Source organism: Lissotriton helveticus, chromosome 2_1, assembly GCF_964261635.1.
Source record: "Lissotriton helveticus chromosome 2_1, aLisHel1.1, whole genome shotgun sequence".
NCBI lineage: Eukaryota > Metazoa > Chordata > Amphibia > Caudata > Salamandridae > Lissotriton > Lissotriton helveticus.
The window spans coordinates 566,950,251-566,969,710 of NC_136059.1; the positions used below are offsets into that span (position 1 = coordinate 566,950,251).

A 19,460-nucleotide genomic window follows, 5' to 3' on the forward strand; every position below is an offset into this window, starting at 1 on the left:
TCTGCTCCTTTGCACACTTGTGCGCATGCTTGTGCTGGCATCCACCTTACGGGAGCGAGTAGCGGCACGCGTGCTAATTGAAAACATATGGCTCTCGCGCACAGCGGAGGCCAGCACAAGCATGAATGCTTCAAACAGCTGCTGCTTGTTCTCCTTAAGTTACATTATAGCCGTTTTTCCCCTCATATTCTTCTGCAGTGCCTCTCTTCCTCCTCCTTGCTATATATACTGTAACACTACCGGCGCTGACCGTGGGTCGGGTGCACCTGGGATCAGCTGGAGGTAAGGCTCGGCGGTCCTCGTGCATCAGTGTTGTGGTGCAGCACCTCAACCTTTCAACCACTTGCAGCGTCTGGCTGCTCTCGGGCTCCTCGCAGCGCCTGGCCGCCTCGGGCTCCTCGCATTGTGGGAAACGCTGGCAGCTGGCTCTGCTCCCTCGTACTGCTGCTCTCCCAGCCCTGGGTGAACATTTCCACTCGAAGACCCGGCTCTGCGTGGGCTGTGGTGCAGCTCGAGCAATAAATGCTGCATGCGGGGACACCCCTGCCTAAGATGCTGAAAACGAGACGGTAGAACCCACAAACTGCGAGACCAGGATCTTATCGCAGGAAAGCTGTTGTTTTCATCTTGTATCCAGGACAACCCAATTGTCCAGTGGGTCGTTTAATAATTGTCTGACCATAGTATCTATGCTGTGCGATTTGTGGCTTATTTATTTTCCACATTAATGTCCATCCAGGCTTTCCCTACCCCTCCGTGATTCAGTCTGTGCATTGCAGCACCCTGGACTTGCCAGTACTAGTTATCCTTATATGTTGTTTCCCAGGAGTGGCTGGTTTAAGTTTCCCTGCGGGTGCAGGGCCAAGGGTTGCACAAGCATCATGCAGTATGGTTTCATAATTCACAATGTATCTCGCATATTTCTTTCGACTGCATGAGACATTCATAGGACCTGCAATCAATGTGTTTCTAAAGCTGCAACTTGACGAAAGTGGGTAACAAGACACCCGTTGCCGTGTATGCTGACAGCCTCTTGCTGTGTATTAAAGTTCGCGTGCCAGCATGGTTCAGTTTTCAGGGGTGCGTTTAAACTTAACTGATTATTCCTATAACCATTAACAGGCCGAAGGTGAAAGAAAGCATTGTATATTTCCGTGCAAAGTAGCTGGAACTAAACCCCCACTTTCTGGTTTATAAATAATATGCAATGCCGATGTTCAGCACAAGTTTAAAAGTCCCATTTTTAATAAAATAACCCAGGGAGAGATCAAATGAGTAATGTGCCCAAGATCACAAATTTTTTTGGTCCAAGTGCGAAAGAATGAATTAGAATTCAGGTCTCCCCGTTCCCTGGTCAGCTGTTTCTCCCTGCTCCATGCTATGTTCCTATAGCTCGGCAGGAGAAAGGCATCTTCGTTATTATTATGTATAATACTGACTATACCATGTTTCTCACTCTGTCCCGTGCACCCCAAGAATCACCTCTACTGCTCTGCCCGACGTTTGAGCTGTAAGTAGAACCAGCAGTGGCTAAGCTAAAAGGCTTGAGTTGTGTATAAGTATAGAGGCACAAAGACATGCTCACACTGACATAGATCACACATGGCAACACCTGCAGACAGCCATATGTGCACACAAATGGGTCAGCACACTTATAGAAAACAATAAACCGCCTACTAGTCATAAGATTACTCCTGTACATAGACCATACATACCAGTGCTTTGGATTTAGGCTGGAAGGCCAAACGCGACCGTTGTGAGTAATCGGCCGAACGAGCCGCGAGCAGACGCGGAGCCCGGCGGGCGGCAGGAGCGCTAACTCGAGCCCGCGGCTTCAGGGGCCTGGTGCAGGCAGCTACGGCTGGGACTGATTGCTCCCGCACGCAAGCGGTGGCGTATGCGGGAGTGCCGGTCGGGCTGCGCTACAATATTGAGCTCCGTTGGGAGCTATTTATTGAGCACTGGTGCGCCCTTTCCATTGGGGACGGCGCGGAGGAGCCGGGGCTGGCGCGCGTGAGAGAGGCAGATATAACCGCGCCTGCCAGGCCGGCGGTTCCCATTTACCTCATGAGAAGACATAGCAGGCCATAAGTGAGGTGACGAGGGCCCCGTGTGAAAAGGTGGTGGAGTCTGGCAGCGTTTGGACGCCGGTGGGAGCCGTGATACGCGGGGTACTGCAAGGGAGCCATTGTTCAGAGGCTGCACCGCATGGAAGTACGTGCCGCCGATTGGGAGATCGCGGTGGTGCTGGACGGCCGAGGTCAGTTCGGAGCACCACACATGTGGGTTATCTGACCAGGTGGCGCTGCAACGGTGTTTGAGCTGCTAATTAGGCACTCGCTGCTTCATGTGCTGGGCCCTGCCGATCCCACGAGGAAGCCGCCATTTTGTGTGGGACACTTGATAGCGCGCTGCTCAAGAGAGTGTAGCGGAGTGGCGAAGCCTGGGGGGCAGCTGACACCCCTTTGAAGAAGCACTGGTGGCGGTCTCCCCGTCTGGCTCACCTGTGAGGAGTTTGGCGTTTGGATTGGGTTTGCGCACTCGGCTACCACCGGCTGGCAATTTTACAGAGCGACCTGACATTCTGCTCACTCCTGCTAGAAGAAATGGGCCGGAGAGGCCTGTGTGGGGGTGGACGCTCCTTTGTAGACTGACCCTTTCTGATCCTGCGTGCTGGTGAGGCAGCATTGTTCATTTTGCGCGCTGCTCGGCCGCACCGACCTGCGCACCTGCCGCCATGGGGAGACACGACGCCAGGCAGCCAAAAATAACATTTGAGGACAAAAAAAACAGCTAAACAGGGCGAACCCGACCCAGAGACACAAGCGGAGTTGTTCCGAGATGCAGAAGAGGATGACCAGAGGCCGAATCTTCGCACCCTGATGCTAGACATGCGCTCTAGTTTGCCGCTAAACTTGATAGCTTAACATCGCAGCTGATGCAGTCAAAACACAAGTTGGAACCCACGAAACATGTCTGGATGCTCTTGAAAATCGACACACGGATTGTCACGAATTTCAAGTGGAGACGAAAGAACAACTGCTCCAAATGGTCAAGATGCTGAGGATTATCAGGGCTAAGAATAAGGACTTGGAGGCGAGGTCGAGGCGTAATAATATACGCATTACTGGGATACCGGAGACCACTGCCATCACTAAAATGGAGACCTATGTCACTGACATGCTCCGAGAGCTGTTCGACCCACATTTATCTGGAGTGTTTGCGGTGGAGAGGACACATCGATCCCTGGGACCACGACCTGCTGTTGGGATGTCACCTAGGCCCATAATTGCGAGATTGATGAACTACCAAGACAGGGATCTAATTCTTCGTATGGCGAGAGAAAGGCAAGATCACGCATCAGGGAAATGCCATCTCGTTCTACCCTGATTTCACTCCGGCGGTACAGGTGGCGAGAAGAGAGTTCATCCCTGCCAAACGCATCTTGCTGCAGGCACAGATCCCCTACTCTCTGCTCTACCCTGCGAAACTGAAGGTCTCAGTGGATGGAACACAGCATTTCTTCACGGATGCCAAGTCAGCGCTGAAATTTGCGAAAACGCGGGTGGAAAAACGTCTAAGAAACGCCAGGTTCTGGAGGCGGCGTCAGGAGGAGCTATGAGTGACAATGATTAACTGTGGTATCGTATGAACAGGTGTTGCTTCAGAGGCTGGATCCCAGGAGGGAGACCATGTTGGCCTGAACACTTTGGTCTGAGAGGGATTGGGGTGGCTATGTCGCACAGTTTATTCTTCATCCTCTAAGCTGGGTGTTCCTGGGCGAGCTGAAACGCCCGCAGTTTTCCCGACCACCTTGCACAACGCAAGGTTGTATGCCGATGTAGCTGCACCTCCTGGGGAAGGTTTCCATCTTTATTGATAGTGTATTGTTTGGAAGTTCGTGTAGGGTGGGGTATTCTGCAACCTGATTGGGGGGGTTGGAGTGGGTGGTGGGAGGCTGTATGTGCTAGAGTAAAACGTCCCAGAGGGGAGTTCGACACAGCAGAGACATTGAAGTGGGTGTGGGACGAGCTGAGGAAAAAGGCAGGTGTGCCAATAATGTATGCCCCGTCTTTGTCAGGGGTACAGAATCCCCTATTGCCCTGCATTGAGGGTGGCATTGGTATGGCAATGCACCAAAAGCTAGGCCTCCACACGTTTGCTGATCTGTTTCCCAATGACGAGTTCATGCAACTATTTGAATGTAGGTAATGTTTCTCCGATGTCGATACAACGTTATGATCTGATTCTTATTTCAACATATCGTACAAGTCTGCTATTGGTTAAATTATCGTAAATGTATGACTACTGGCACAATTGAGTTTGTTCTGTTGTTGTCTATGGTATTGAAAATGCTAATAAAAAAAAAGAAACATCTCATGTCAGTCTCCACATTGGCCGCGTCTGGTTCAGTGCCTGCTCCTGAAGTCTACTCTGCAGCTGACTCGTGGTGAATACTGTTTTACTCAAAAGCGAGAAAAAGAGATGTAGGTTGCTTGCCTGAGGATATACCTGTCATGAAAAAGTCTACCTGACCTGAATTTATGGTTTTTATGTTACATTTTTTACCTTTTCGTGTTTGATTCGTATGCACTCCATTTTCTTAATGCTATCCGTTTTGGAATGAAAATTAAAGTAGCCAGACTGATATCCTACTTCCATCTTCTCAACACGATAAGGGACTTTAGGTAGATTTGTAATGGTAGGGATGCATATGTATGTAGTTTACATATTCTGAAATGTCCCATGTCTGAGATGCTTTCTTACTTCATTGTTTTTTGCAAGGCAACTCATGGATGTGGCTTTTAAATCTTTATAAGCCAAGTCTTTTTTTTTAATGAGATTATAGTGTTGAAACAGGAGACTGAGCTTTTTTAAAACCTTTTAATAATGGCCTTCTTGAAATAATGCATGCCATGTAGAAACACATTCTGGGCTGGCCGGTAAAAGATAGCTAGAAACTTAAAGGCCACTCCTCTTACCAAATCATTTTTGTGCTTGCTCTAAATACCAGAGATCCTGAATGTGCTGGCCTCTGTGGCCAGTTTAGGCCATATGCATTTCTCATGACCTTCCTGAGGAGGTAAGTTTTTGCCTCGGGGCCCAGGTTTATTCTCATCAGCAAGATTCACCAGCAGTATTTGAAATTCAGGGGCTGTGACTTGCAGCACAGTCAACTTTATAGGCCTTAGCCGGCGCCTCATCAGTCTCTTGCCCAGGCTGGGAACATTGTTTGGCTCAAGGCTGCAGCAGAAGCACATTTTCTCATTCTCAAACATCATGATCTCAAACCACTCTCGTAAAGGTGAGAGAAAAATTACCTCTAACCAATGGGTTTTGCAGATAACATGCATGGTCTATTCCCTTCTGTTATGGAGGAAACCACCACTTGTCCTCCCCCCCCCCCCCCTGCACACCCATTAAAGAAACATCTTGAACAAGCATTGGCATAGCCCATTGGTCTCGCTCTTGGGACCTTATAAGTATTTAGTTATGCAGCACAATATCCTTCGTGCAACAACATCAACTGTTGTATGGCTAAACACTTGTACGGTCCCGAAGGCGAGACCTATTGGCTATGCCAGTGCTCGTTATAATTGTATCAGCCTGAACTCTCTTTAGGTAGACACGTTGTATATCTTTACATCCCATTGATAGTGGAAGCCTTTATTGCATTGTTTTTTTTTGGGGGGGGGGAAATATTTTTATTTTTCCGCAAAGAAAATGACACACATAAAAAGTATTCCAATTACACCTCATTACATGCAGTGGGTTGGCAGAGCTACATTTCAGGATGTGTATTAACAATTGCACATTCATAAGTGTACATTAATGTCGTGCATGTTCATCACATTACAGCGTTGTTAATACCCTTATTACAATACTTCTGGATCTTGGGGTATGATCGGTAAGGTGCATAGCCCTCCCCTATAAGTGTTCTGCCCTGCCTATAGTCGTATCCACTTTTTCTGGCAACCCCTGTGTACATACAGTTTTTTCCGCCACCATAGCCATATCCATATCTTTACACCATTCCGTGAGTGTGGGGGTGGTAATAGCACCCCAATGTCGAGCAATATTCCTTTTAGCCAACATCATTCCTAAGGTTGCCCATGTTTGCCGTATGGTGTTAAGGTCTGTGGATTCCCATATGTTTAGCAGGCAGCGTTTGGGCTCCGGCGGGACTGGACTGCCACTGAATCATGTGATCTTGTCCATTACTGATCTCCAGTATATTGTTATCGCAGGGCAGACACAGATAGTGTGGAAAAATGTGCCAATTGCCCCACAGCCCCTCAAACAAAGTTGGTTATCAGTTTTTCCTATTTTATAAAGTGTCGGTTGTGTGTAGTAAACTCTATGTAGGATCTTAAGTTGTATCAGTCGGAGTCTGGATGGGATTGCATCCTCTCTAGGGGAAGCTAATGCTTCCTGCCAGTCCGAATTGTCTAATTCTCCCAACTCCTCGGCCCATTTGTCACAATGTTTTTGCATGGGGTCAGGTGCATTTTTAATAATTTTCTGGTACGTCCGGGAAATTGCCTTTTTATCCATATGTTCCGTAAGTAGTCTGTCCTCTAGTGGTGTGGCCTCAGGCAGATTAGTGGTGGGCGGAATTGCTGCCTCTAATCCTATAATGCATTGTTGATGTTACAGCCTACTGAGGGGGGGCAAGGCAAGCCCGACAGCAGAGGCCACAGACCGCGCCGTGAGGGGAACGGCTAAGACACCGACACCAGCTCTCCCAGCAGCGCCGTGAGGGCAACGGCCAGGGACCAAACAGCGGAGCGCCGAGCGCTCAGTGGGGGACTTCATTTCCCAGGTGCCCCGGAGTTTCACCGGCGCACCGGTGACACCACAGCCTGCGCCCGGGGGCGCTACTAAACAGCGGAGCGCCGAGCGCTCAGTGGGGGGCAAGGCAAGCCCGACAGCAGAGGCCACAGACCGCGCCGTGAGGGGAACGGCTAAGACACCGACACCAGCTCTCCCAGCAGCGCCGTGAGGGCAGCGGCCAGGGACCAAACAGCGGAGCGCCGAGCGCTCAGTGGGGGACTTCATTTCCCAGGTGCCCCGGAGTTTCACCGGCGCACCGGTGACACCACAGCCTGCGCCCGGGGGCGCTACTAAACAGCGGAACGCCTCTCGTCCCGCGAGGACGCGCGCGGGACGCGCCGAGCGAAGCCCGGGCAAAGGGCGGGCCCTCTGTGGCCCTCAGAGGACCGAGAGGGACGGGACGGGCCACCCCCTTTGGTTTTCACACCTGACACTACATCACGAAGGTAAAGACTATTTCTCATGCATCTGTTGGTATTCCCTTATTATCATGACTTCTAAAGTGGATCACCCAGCTAGCGTTGCAGGAACTGGGCAAAAGTTTTCATGGTTAGACGAGCTAAACCTCTTATGTCAAACCACCTATGCACCATCAGAAACCCCCCTTTCGCCCAAAAGCGACATCATACTATCAGTTAATTCCACTCTTTCGGAGCAGCCCACATTACTCAATAAAACTTGTAGTCCTCATACTGCACCCCCCCAGGTTCCATCGGTGAAAAGGACTCTAACACCGCCTCCAGGCTCATGCATTGTTAATTCTCCAACGACTCCATCGACTCCTGAGGCCCAAGATCCCTTAAGCCCTCTTATACACCCACATATATTACCGCTCATTGAAAAATTGCTTAGCTCTCTGATAGCCCCGTTGTTGGAAAAAATTAACATGTTAGGGGATAGGCTTACTGGATTAGAGTCAGCAATCAAGTCAAATTTGTCGGCTGACAAACACTGTGACACATTTAACCGTCCAAAGTCACCTCCTACTCATGAAGGCATTAAACGGGATAAAAGCTGTCAAATACAATTAACTGGCCCTAGTACAGTGAGGCAAAAAGTAACCAAACACTCTCCAAGTGTCTCCTTTCCCCAGTTGACCGCACCTAGAGCAGTTCATGATAAGATTAAATCAATCCATCTACCACCAGAAGCAGCCCCATTCGTGTGCATACTTGCTGGCGTCCCTGCTCTTCCCCCTGGAAAAATGGAGAGACAACATGACTTACTTAACAAAACCAAATTCTGGCTGTCAAAAAAATAGGCCACTGCCTCGTCACCTATATGGAGCAATAAGGAGCGTCAGGAGGGTGGACTGGCTGGGCTCCCTTCATAAGGATCTTCCTGGGGACCTGGTACTCGTGAGATTCAGAGACACAAACATTGTCCCTTACTTGAAAACCTGGCAGCCACAAGAGACAGACGGCCCAATATCTATATGGGACTTATATGACTTCTATCCCTCAATCCCTGGTGTTCCCCTTTTTTCGAAATCATACCCTACATGATCGGTTTACATCATGATCTTTTTGGGAAATACTGGGAGTGGTAATAACTAATTTTAACCCCCATTTCCACCATCTCAACTCGGGGGTGGAAGGGAACTAATTTATGTTTGGGACCTTGTCCTACTGCTTTTGGGTTACATTACATTGGACATTGGACTTGGCAATCACGGAGTGTTGTTGAACTTTGCAAGGTCCTACCTAAATTCACTCCTCTTTTTAGACTTTTTAACCTTTTTTCTTTTATTTAAGGTGACACTGGTTCTTTTGATTTTTCTTTTTAAATGATGATCATCTTTTTCTTTATCCTTTATTTGAATGAAATTGTCTAAATGTACTGTATTATTTTTTCTGTTACTGTATGCTTATATGATATTCTTTGGTAATATCGAATAAAGCTTATTTTGATTTGATTTGATTTGTTACAGCCTACTTGCAGGTTGGGAAGTAGGCAGAAATTATAACTGAGCAAGTTTGCCCTCCCCTTTTTGGAGCAAAAGAAACGAAGGTGAAACGTTCAGAAAAACTATTCAGAAATGTGTATAAGAGGAAACTTCTCAGTTTTCAAAATAGCCTATGAACCTAATCTGAGACGCATCTGATTTTCTTGCACTGGATCCTTTTGGTGATACTGTCTCGTCTCCGCACCTCTTGAGTGACAATAGGCTTCCCTATCTTAAAATGTTACATTTACTCCAGTGATCTTATATGATAGGAGAAGAGTTCAGATGTGGGCCTGTACTGATATTCCTGTTATTGGCACCTATTTTCAAACTCATCTACTATCAAGCTTGACCTCAGGAAAGTTTGACACAGAGCTACATTGAACAAAATGGTCTCTGAATGTTCAATGAAAAGAGCGGAAAATTAGTATTTAGTTGTAAACTTTTCACAGATTAACCGGTAGCTTTTTTTGGTTGGTTATCTACGTTTATTTGCATCCTGCCTTTTAAAAATTGCATCCCTTTTCCTCCCTCTAGGGTGTAGATGTTTTACTTTAAATAATGCAATTACTACTCACAAGATTTTTTGTGATGTCATCTCACTAATTGTCTGCAAAATTGACCTCAAATCTACATTTATTATTTGATGGTTAAAGTGTGCTATACAGCATTACATAATTCTATTTATTGACTGTCAAGTAGAGGAGAACCTGGCCATTTAAGCCTGTTTCCCTGTGCAATCGAAACATTAAGATTGGGGGTCCAAAAATGTAACTATATGTAGTAAATACATTTTAAAAGGTAAAACAAAAAGTTCTATTTTGAACAACAATTAGTTATCCATTTGGAAGGCTACTTACAAATCCAGATATGCATTTTAGCATAGTAAGAATTCAATAATTTTCGAGCCTTGTTCATCTCTTTTGATCCAGGCTTGAGAGGGGAAGCTATTTTTTATTCCATATTCATATTTTGTTTCTTATACATATAATGCAGTGTGTGCTACAGTAATGCAATTCCATAATAATCCCTTCAGTGAACAGAGCCTGTAATGGTGAAATATCTGCAATTGTTAACCCCATCACGATTAATATTCTAGAGTATAATAGAGCATATTTTGCTCCATTTTAGTCTGAAGATTATCTTTTATATGAATGCATTTAATATATAAAACATTGTACAGAAAATTGTAGTTGGGGCTAATGTCTTTCAAATCTATCCTCTCAATAAAGCAAAATGGTTATTCACAATAGCTCTACTTGACTTATCCTGGTTTCTAGCCAAATTCTACTACAGTTAATTGTTGGAGATGCCTGTCAGTTCAGATTCTTTCTAGTACTTAAAATAAGGCACATGTAAAAAATAGACTATGAAGAGGTAATTGTAGCAATGCGATTGTTGGTTTCTACACATCTTGCTTATACCTGTTTAATAATGCACACCTTGTGCAAGTGACAAAACCTCAAATGTTTATATTACACCTATCCCATTTGTCTCTTACGCCTGTCTTGCCACGTTCATTCTTCAGTTCACTAGATTGATTAAAATGTTCATGTAACACATTCATGAGCTAACTTTGCATTTCATGAACCTGAAGTTTTCACAGACATATTTATTTCTTTCTGGTTGTTTAATGAGGTAGGGCAGAGGAGGAATATGGATGGTATCTGCTGTATCAGAACTGGCGGTTAAGGTTTAAATGGAGCTTTCTACGACTGTATTCTGTAAAGAGGTCTTTGATTACTTATCATAGGTGAGAAGAATATGTCATATGTACGGCCAAGTACAGGCAACCGTTACGATATGCTCAGGCATACCAGAGAGTACAGAAGACAAGAGCCTTCATATTTGAATTCCTCCACCAATATGCAAATACGTGTGTGCGCAACCAGATCTCTTGATTTTCAGAGCAAAATAGGCTAACATCTATACCAGCTGGTTGTTGTTTACAGTCTAAATTATTTAGAAACCCTACACCAAATGGCCATACATTTACAACCCATTCAGAAGCAGCATAAGACTGTAATAAAGCACTTTTTTGCATACATACCCTTCCATTCCCACAATGTCGAATTGTTATGGTAGGGAATTCATACTATGAAGAAAGTCCTCCATGCAATGCAAAACTTTCAAGCACATACCACACTGACATATGGACAGAACTGCATAATGAAGGAAAAGTTGACTTTGTCTTTAAATAGCATGGCATGCTCAATCATGTGTGCAAGATGCCTTACTGAAGGTTTTTGTAGGAGAATGCTGCCAAGATATACATGGACAGATCCCACTTACTCCGCTTTAAAACCAAAAAGGAAGGACTGCAGTGTTCAAGAATAATTTCAAGAAAGACATTGTAAGGAAGATTCATGAATTTAAATGCATGCAACTGTTCACTAACTCAGAGGTGCCTTGAACAGGATTCATAGTTTCATATGTGAGTGTACTTGCACCGTCACCTCTCCACCCCCTTCCTCGCTAAAACACTTGTCAAGCCATAAGTCTGAGCTGGCCAATTCAGTAGCATCTTTCTAATGCATTAATCTAACATGCAACTGGCTTTTCTCCAGCTATAGCGTCCCCAGTCCAACATTAATTTAACTGTGTTTATCTTTCCAGTCTCCTAAAAGCAGAATCCTTGCTTAAGATCTTCCTGACCACTTGCCTAACCTTACGGAGATACAGGCCTCATTGGAGACTAATTCTACCCCGTCTTCTGCAGCTTAGAGTCAAAATATTGCAATGTGACTGGTTTATCCGTTCTGGCCTTTTCTGAAACATTAGCCTGACCGGTGTCTGGCTGTGCCACTGCCTGACAGCGTTACAGAGTTATTACGTTACTGACTCCGACACAGCTTGTCCATTCTTACAAAGACACTGTCTGGACATGTCTGACTATATCCTTGCCAGCTTGTGTTCCACGTGTTTCTTTGTAGCACATAATTGTGCCCCAACCTTTCCAGGCAGCCACAAGTATTCACATGATATGTGTTCCTGACTGTGCTGGTCCCACTGGCCTTTTAAAGACATTAGCTGTGTATTGGGCTGACTCCTCCGAAGCCATGCGGGCCTTAACGATGCACATTTGTGTAATGTCACTACACTAAGGGTGTGTACCATCTGTACCAGTCTTCTTGATTCCCCACTCTGCGCCGAATATACCAGTGTTTTAAAGGTTCTGATAAGGTGTGGCTTAACCTCCTACCTTGATGGCCATTTACAGGCATCAGCATTATATCAACTGTGACACAAAATTAAGTCTTTCAGAGACTCCAGCTAACCATGTGACTGGTACTGCCATACCCGTCATGCTCTGATGGATAGGCCTGGCAAGTGACTGTAAGGTGAGCTAAACAAGTTGCTGACACTTGTCCAAGCAGTCATTATCTTTTCTTTTTTTTCTCTTGTCGTTTACATGCTTCTTTGGATGGCAGTCATAGCTGTCTTGTTGATTACCTGGACATTAAGATCCTTGCAAATTGTACATGAAAAATAACATAATGCTGCTTAGTTTGATTCTTTATAAGGTGCAGCTTATATGAACTGGAATATATACTCCTTTTGAATTTTTGCATACAGACTCCGTTGAGTGTTGGTCCAAAGTGGTAAAGGGGAAGCCTGGCTGGCTGACCTGTCTTTCTATACTCCACAGGGGCATCAAAGGTCAGTCGGCATGCTTCACAGTGGAAAGCCTCATTCACATTTACAATGGTTTGATCGCAAACGCTTACAAATAAATTATTCAGTTAGCCTAATTGTTATTGATTTGTTTCTATGTACTGCTAAATGTTTCTTATCTACCCTGATATTTGATTGCTGCGTTAGTATTGTGTGCAAAATGCTTCTGTGTTTGGAAATTCTTGTTGTATTTTATCACAGAATTCAATTGTATGGGGTTGCCGTCATCTTCATTTTTCCCATTTTTTTCTTGTGTTCTTGAAGGTGGAGGAAATGGTAAAAAACCACATGACCTACTCTCTGCAAGATGTGGGTGGTGATGCCAACTGGCAGCTCGTGGTAGAAGAAGGCGAAATGAAGGTAATATATAGACCGATATTGCTACCCCATGGTTAGATGTACGAAGTTCCTCTTATCAGATGTTTCAAGTTGTACAAGTTGTGGTAAAGATTTGTTACTGATATATTAATTATAATCCGGAATGCTAGATGTTTGGAAAGAAACGTTCTACTTAGGCTTACATTTGTTTGAGGCTATTGACTGGAAGACCTTTATTCTGTATAATAGTCACTCACTGCCCCCTCATTTCAGAGTGATCTTCAACCGAAAACTCTATGCTAATCCCTCCCAAGATAAACCTGGTGTATCCCTCACCAGAACATGGTCAATTGAGATCATTCACCAACCACTTAAGAGTATGCCACATGTCCCTCGCCTGTTCCTTTATATTGTCTTGAAGCCCCAGTTTCACCCTTAACTACATTGCATATTTAACAGATCAGAACTCATGTCCCTTCTTTTAAGTAAACAGCTCGCTCAAATGAATTGTATATGATGCTTTCTCGCAAGCTAAGCTAGCCATATAATTTAGACATGTAAAAAAATACATTGCAATTGCTTCCATTCAAAATGATTAAATATTTTATGAAAGATGGTACTTGAGATCTTACAGCAATGGAATAACCAGTTCTACTTATAACTAAGTGGTGCATCCATGGGACTAACGCGGGCCCCCAGTTATGCCAATATATTCTTGGCTGAATTCAAGACTTCATTTTGAACAGTAAGCTGTGGAAAGAATGGTTGCTACTTTACCTTCGAGATACAGATGACCTCTTAATATTGTGGAACAGTTCCATAAATAGGTTACAGTACATCATTGCTGACATCCGTACAAAACAAATCTGCATATTCAATGTACACATCACATTGAAAAGTCTCAAAGCATTTCCAGATGTAGGTGTGCTGGTTTAACTTTCTCCACTAATGGATCCAGAAAAGCAACTGACAGAAATAATAATCGTCACTTTTGCAGTTTTCATCCAGATTCTTTAAAACAGCACCTATCCTGTTCTCAATTCATGAGATTAAAAATAGTTTCTAAAAATGGTGGTCTATGAAATTGCTTTACAGGAGCAGAAAGATAGGTTCTGTGCTCGCGGGTAACCTGAAGCTGTTTTAACAGAAGCAGAAGTGTGATTGAGCAGCCACACAAGAAGTGAACTTTTAAACCAAATTAAAAAGTCAGTCCCACCTAGTCTGACTTTTGTGTCTAGATTCTCCACTGTTAGTTCATCTATCAAAATAATTACCAAGCTTGGTGAGATATTGCAAACTGAACATTATTGTCAACTTTTTTCCTCTTAAAATAACCATGCATTTGTAGCATGTGTTGGCCATAGATACACATGCTTAACATACTTCTGCCATCTAGTGTTGGGCACGGACGTTGCAAGTTGTTTTTGTTCAAAAAGTCTTTGTCATGGGGTATAGTTATGCTGTCCGGTTTTAGAAGAGGAAATAGCCCTCACCAGTGTAAACATATAAACACTGAAAAAACTCCTGCATAACCACAAACTAAATGCCATTCAAAGAAAGGAAAAGGAGAGTGAAAGAGTCAAATTTTTCTTCCTGAAGGGGCCAATACAATTTAACTTTGTTATACAAGCAAGCAGCAAGAAAGACTGGGCTTGAGTTTTGTTGTTTAGGGATGCCACTAAAATATTGTTCTTTTTTTTGCTTTTTACAGTTTTGTGGTCTTTGGTCTAAAGATGCAGGGTTTAGAAGCATATTTTAGTTCTTGTTTAATTATCTTATAAACTGTAGAGAATCAGGAAATATCAAAATCCTATTTGATATTTTGGCTGTGTTTGATTCTTTCACTGATCGGTAAAATGGCTATGTTTATATTCCATGTTAGAGTGCCTGCCACTTCGTGAGCAAAGTAATGTTGGAGAGCAATTCAGGAACTTCTATTTTACAATGTATAAGAAATGGCATGCAATGATGCATAGAAATGTACCTTTACCAACCATCTTATTTGAAGTCAATTAAATCTCACTGGTACTCTGTACAAGTTCTAGATCCCTTCCATAAAGGGTAATTCCTCTGTAGTTTAAAAGGTGCTGCTTAATTTTTGACCGCTTCAATAACTCTGAGAGCATAAACACCCAGTTGTACGCAAGTGTTGCAGAACCTGCCCAGAGAATCACAATCTTTAAGTGCACCAGTATTGTCAGTGGCCAAAGTTAGCAAATTGTGTACTGGCTGTTTTTGGCAATGCCCATCTTAAGTGCCAATGTTGAGAGGGCCTTTTCACAGAAAACAGTTTGCATGGGAAGGATTGGGTGAGCACACATGACCAAAGTCTCACTGAAGAAGTATTGTATGGTGTACTAAAATAAGTTTGATTTGCAAAAATATATTTGGACCTCATATACATTGTACGTACACTCTATTGTTTCAAATGGCGCAAAAATGTGTAACCACTGACAGCCACTGATTTTTTAAGGTAATGAAATCATTTCAAAACACTGAAAAAACCCCACCAGAACTTACCAAAAATAGAAACTGAAAACAGGAAAGCCTAAGTATAGGGAATCCTCCTATAGTGTGTATTGCACATGGTCATGGTTTGTTAAATTGTTTGTCTTTGCCATGGTGTTCGGACGTATTTTTTGGAGCTCCGAGTTCGAAGTTTCAATTCGGTTTCGCCAACCTTTCAGTGACTGCTATACATCACCCATCGACGGAAACATAGAAAGACCAGCCAATCGTTGAATTCCCACTTTTCACCTGGCTGGTCTTGAGCCCGGCTCTACCTCTGCTTCAGCAATTCTCAATCTACTTCCTTCACTTGATACAAGCAGAGTGATGGAAAAGATTCCTTTCCGCTACTGCCCCTAGTGCCATGTGAAATACTCCAGGCAAGGTGATCATCCAGTCTGCAACCACAGTCTGTCTCTGGACCACAAGGAAACATTATGTGAAGCCTGCCGGGCTTTTTGGTCAAAAAAGACTCTTCGACAATGACTGTAGAGGCGAGGGGCCCATACCACAATGCAGGCACGGTGAGTGGAAGATGCCCCTGATATTTTCTGGGACCATCAAGCATAACTCCAAGAAGAAACAGGTATTGAGGCCCAACACAACTGTGACGAAGATGCAGAGTTCCAAGATGCCCTGGTGGTCGTCCCTATCCTTCTTGCTAGTATCGTAGAGTGGTGCAACTGCAGCCAAGCAGTGGAAGAAGCCCAAAATACTGCTTCAATTGGGCATGTGGGTATTGTGTTGAAAACCTCATTCACCAATTCCCAAGCGAATGCTAAGGACCAAACAGTCTCATGGAACCCCACTGCCCTTGGACCTTGGAAGAGTCTGGTATAAGGCAAAGGAGCAGGCAACCATCCCTCTGCCCGAACAAGCCTCCAAGGCAACTGAAAAGAGTAAGGCACCTAATACTTCAAAGTCAAAGCCAGTGTCAAAACTGGTGTCGAAAAAAGAAGCACTGACGCCAAAGATGCCTTTGGAGTCCAATATGGGCCTTGAAAAGCCTAAACACTATTGGAACCTCCTCCTACTCTTCTGCTTCCGGCAATGCTAGCCACACCTCCTTTTTTACCAACTTCACTGCAGCGCTCCCCTCGTGTTCACCCACAGGGGTCTCCCACTACTTCATTTGGGGACCACAGCACTGGGGAAAACATAGACCAGTACGACAATTTTATGTACCAGATGCACAGGGTGATTCTGATGCACTAGATGAACCCTGGAAGGACTGTCAACTCCCCAGGGGATACATATCTGGACCTATAACCCTCTACGACACCACCACATATGAGCTACTATGCAGGGCTACTGAATGTTATACGGTTGATAAACTTACACTGGAAGATGAGGAAGGTTGTCCGCTGAGACACTGTCAGACACCGTGAATCGTCCATTTCTTACCCATTCTAAAGGGCATGCTGAAGCCCATGATTGACATAGTCAAGCAACCTGTCAAATCACGCATCTTTGCGCCTAGGGTTGATTAAAAAAAATACAAACCCTTACCAACCGACCCAACATCAATAAGGGACACTTCACTACAGATTCACTGGTAGTAAATACAGCTAGAAAATGAGTCAACCCTGGGGCCAGGTAACGTACCTCCTACAGACCAGAAGAGTAAGAAATGTGATGCTTCGATAAAATGAGTTGTAGTACAGGCAGCAAGCTACCTTAGAATTGACAGCTCAGTGGGACAAGATGCAGGAATTATTACAGCAAAGAACAGAACTAGTTGAGGAAGGCAAGGTCATTCTTTAATTTAACAATCCTGTGTGCATTGGATGTTGCAGACATCAGTGCTAGGGAAGTTAACACTAGGATTATAATCCGATTCCACGCATGGTTATGGGTGTCGGGGATTTAAGCTTGACGTCTAGTACTATCCCCACCTCTTTAGCCGTGAAGTGGGCAAGATGTTGTGAATTATATTTTTTTAAGGACATGGCCAAAGCCATGGGAGTCTTACAAATTTACCAGCACATAGGATCCTTTTGTAGGGGTCAGTACAGAGGGGCATCCAAAGGAACAGCTGTCCAAGAAGTAGGGACATTTCAGAAGCAGCAAGGCACCTTTCAACCCCAAAATACAAGAGTCCTATGACAGAGGACAATACAGAGGCAATAACGGGGGGTTGAGGCCGTGGAACCACTGCCAATAAGAAGTAGCTGTCTGCGTCACCCCCCCTCCTCCACCCCCCCACCCCCCCAACCCCCCCACAAACAGTAGGGGAAGGCTCCAGGACATTCGGGAACAAATACGCTCAGATGTGTGGGTCCTTCCTGTAATAAAGGACATATATTGTCTAGAACTCACATTTCCACCCAATATCCCACTGTAAACACTTACTACACCTACTACACCTACTAGAGGAAATTTAAATTCTGCTTCAAAAGGGGATCATACAGCCGGTCCCATGGCAATACCAGTGTCACGGGGTGTACACACTTTATTTCCTCATTACAAAGAAAGATGGCATCTAAAGGCCTATACTAGTCCTCCGGCATCACCAAGTACATCTTATTGGAGCACTTCCACATGGTAGCACTGCAGGAAGTCATACCGCTGCTTCAGCTAGGAGACTTCAGGACAGCCATAGACCTCAGACACCACATACCAATACACCCAGCCCATCGGTGCTACCTCCAATTTAAAGTAAGTGGCCACGTAATCAATTCAAGTTATTAACATTCAAATCAAATCAAATCATCTTTATTCGGTTTCTGTTATTTTTGAAAGCCATAAAAGTACATAAAAACACGATAAAAATTATTTTAAAATTCACATTCTTTCTGATATCAAAAGGTATTATAAAAACATTTTATCAGTGCGTATTATTTCGAAAAGGCTATTCAGTAACTGTTCAAAGGTTCATTCGGTGCCTGACACAGTTTAAGAAACTGTGCAATAGATTTTGCCATCAAGTTGTTTTCCAATAGCTGTAAGACCAAATAGGCCGGGCGGCATTTACGGATCTTTAGAACCTTTAATAGTGGTGTTATCCACCGCCTACGTAATAGTACATAAAATTTGCAGAAAAAGAGGACATGGATTGTGGACTGTAAAGACATTGAATCGCAAGGACACACAGAATCGTTGTGTGACCAATCATTTTGGTTGGGGAATAAAACCATGTAATGAAATAAATTAAACCTGAAACGGGTGAGAAGGTATCTTTCGTATTGAGTTAGATTGTACTGAAGATATGGTTGGATAGTTGGGACAGACTGGATCAGTAAACATTGCTGGACTGATGGCTTCCCTATTTCGCCCAGCAACCGCACTTGAGATAGATGTGACAGACATAGTGTTTTTAGTTCTTTTTTTGATATGTCTGTCACCGATAAGGGGTCGTCAAAAAATGTCACATATCCAATGTCGGTAAGAAATGTCTTGACATAGACCAGCCATCTTATTTTTCTCGTGTTCTCAAGTTTCATACAGTCCAAGACTATTGTTCTTGTAAGCTGGCATTGATCCGTTGCCCAGATTCTGCGCCACAGCATGATCGGTTGGATTTTAATAATGTCAGAGATTTAATCCATACCAAGTTCGAGATGGCACCCATATGTAGTTGTACTTTTCGGTACGGCCAACAGAAATCTTAGGAAAGAATTTTCAACTTTTTGGAGCTGGTACACATTTGCCCCTCCCCAAACCCCTGCACCAAAGATTGCTGTACTGAGACACTTGGCGTTGTATATTTTTATCATCTCGGTCGGAGGTCTTTTACCGAGCCGAAGGGAGAAAGCCTTTAGTGCGCCGACAGTTCTTATGAAGGCCAGTTTACGGGCATTGATGGCTTCCTTCCATTTAAATGCCTCATCAATAATGATGCCAAGGTAAGGATAAGTATCTGTTCTTTCAAGGGGTAAGTTGTCCACGTAGATTTTCTTTGGTTTTTTCCCCTTTATGCCAGCGTGCATCGCATAGGTTTTCTTTATGTTGACTTTTAAGCTCAGACTGGTCATGAAGGAACAGTAGTTGTTCAATACCCGTTGGAGCTGGATTGGGGTTCGGGCGAGGATTACCGCATCGTCGGCATATAGTAGTGCTGGAATCTGCCGACGACCGACTGCTGGAAGGTCTTTTACACCTTTTAACATTGCAGCCTCTAGCCCGTTGGTATAGAGCGTAAATAAGAAGGGGGCCAGCACGCACCCTTGTCTGACCCCCT

At 44.3% G+C, this 19,460-nt stretch overlaps 1 protein-coding gene across 2 annotated transcripts in view; it reads left to right on the plus strand.

Moving 5' to 3' along the window:
• Nucleotides 1-19,460, plus strand: part of CERT1 (ceramide transporter 1) — a 911,140-nt gene that overhangs the window by 627,651 nt on the left and 264,029 nt on the right. For both annotated transcript variants that reach the window (XM_078675236.1, XM_078675235.1), the window contains one exon: nucleotides 12,719-12,814. In XM_078675236.1, coding sequence (XP_078531362.1) covers nucleotides 12,719-12,814 — 96 coding nt within the window. The remainder of the gene's footprint in view (nucleotides 1-12,718; nucleotides 12,815-19,460) is intronic.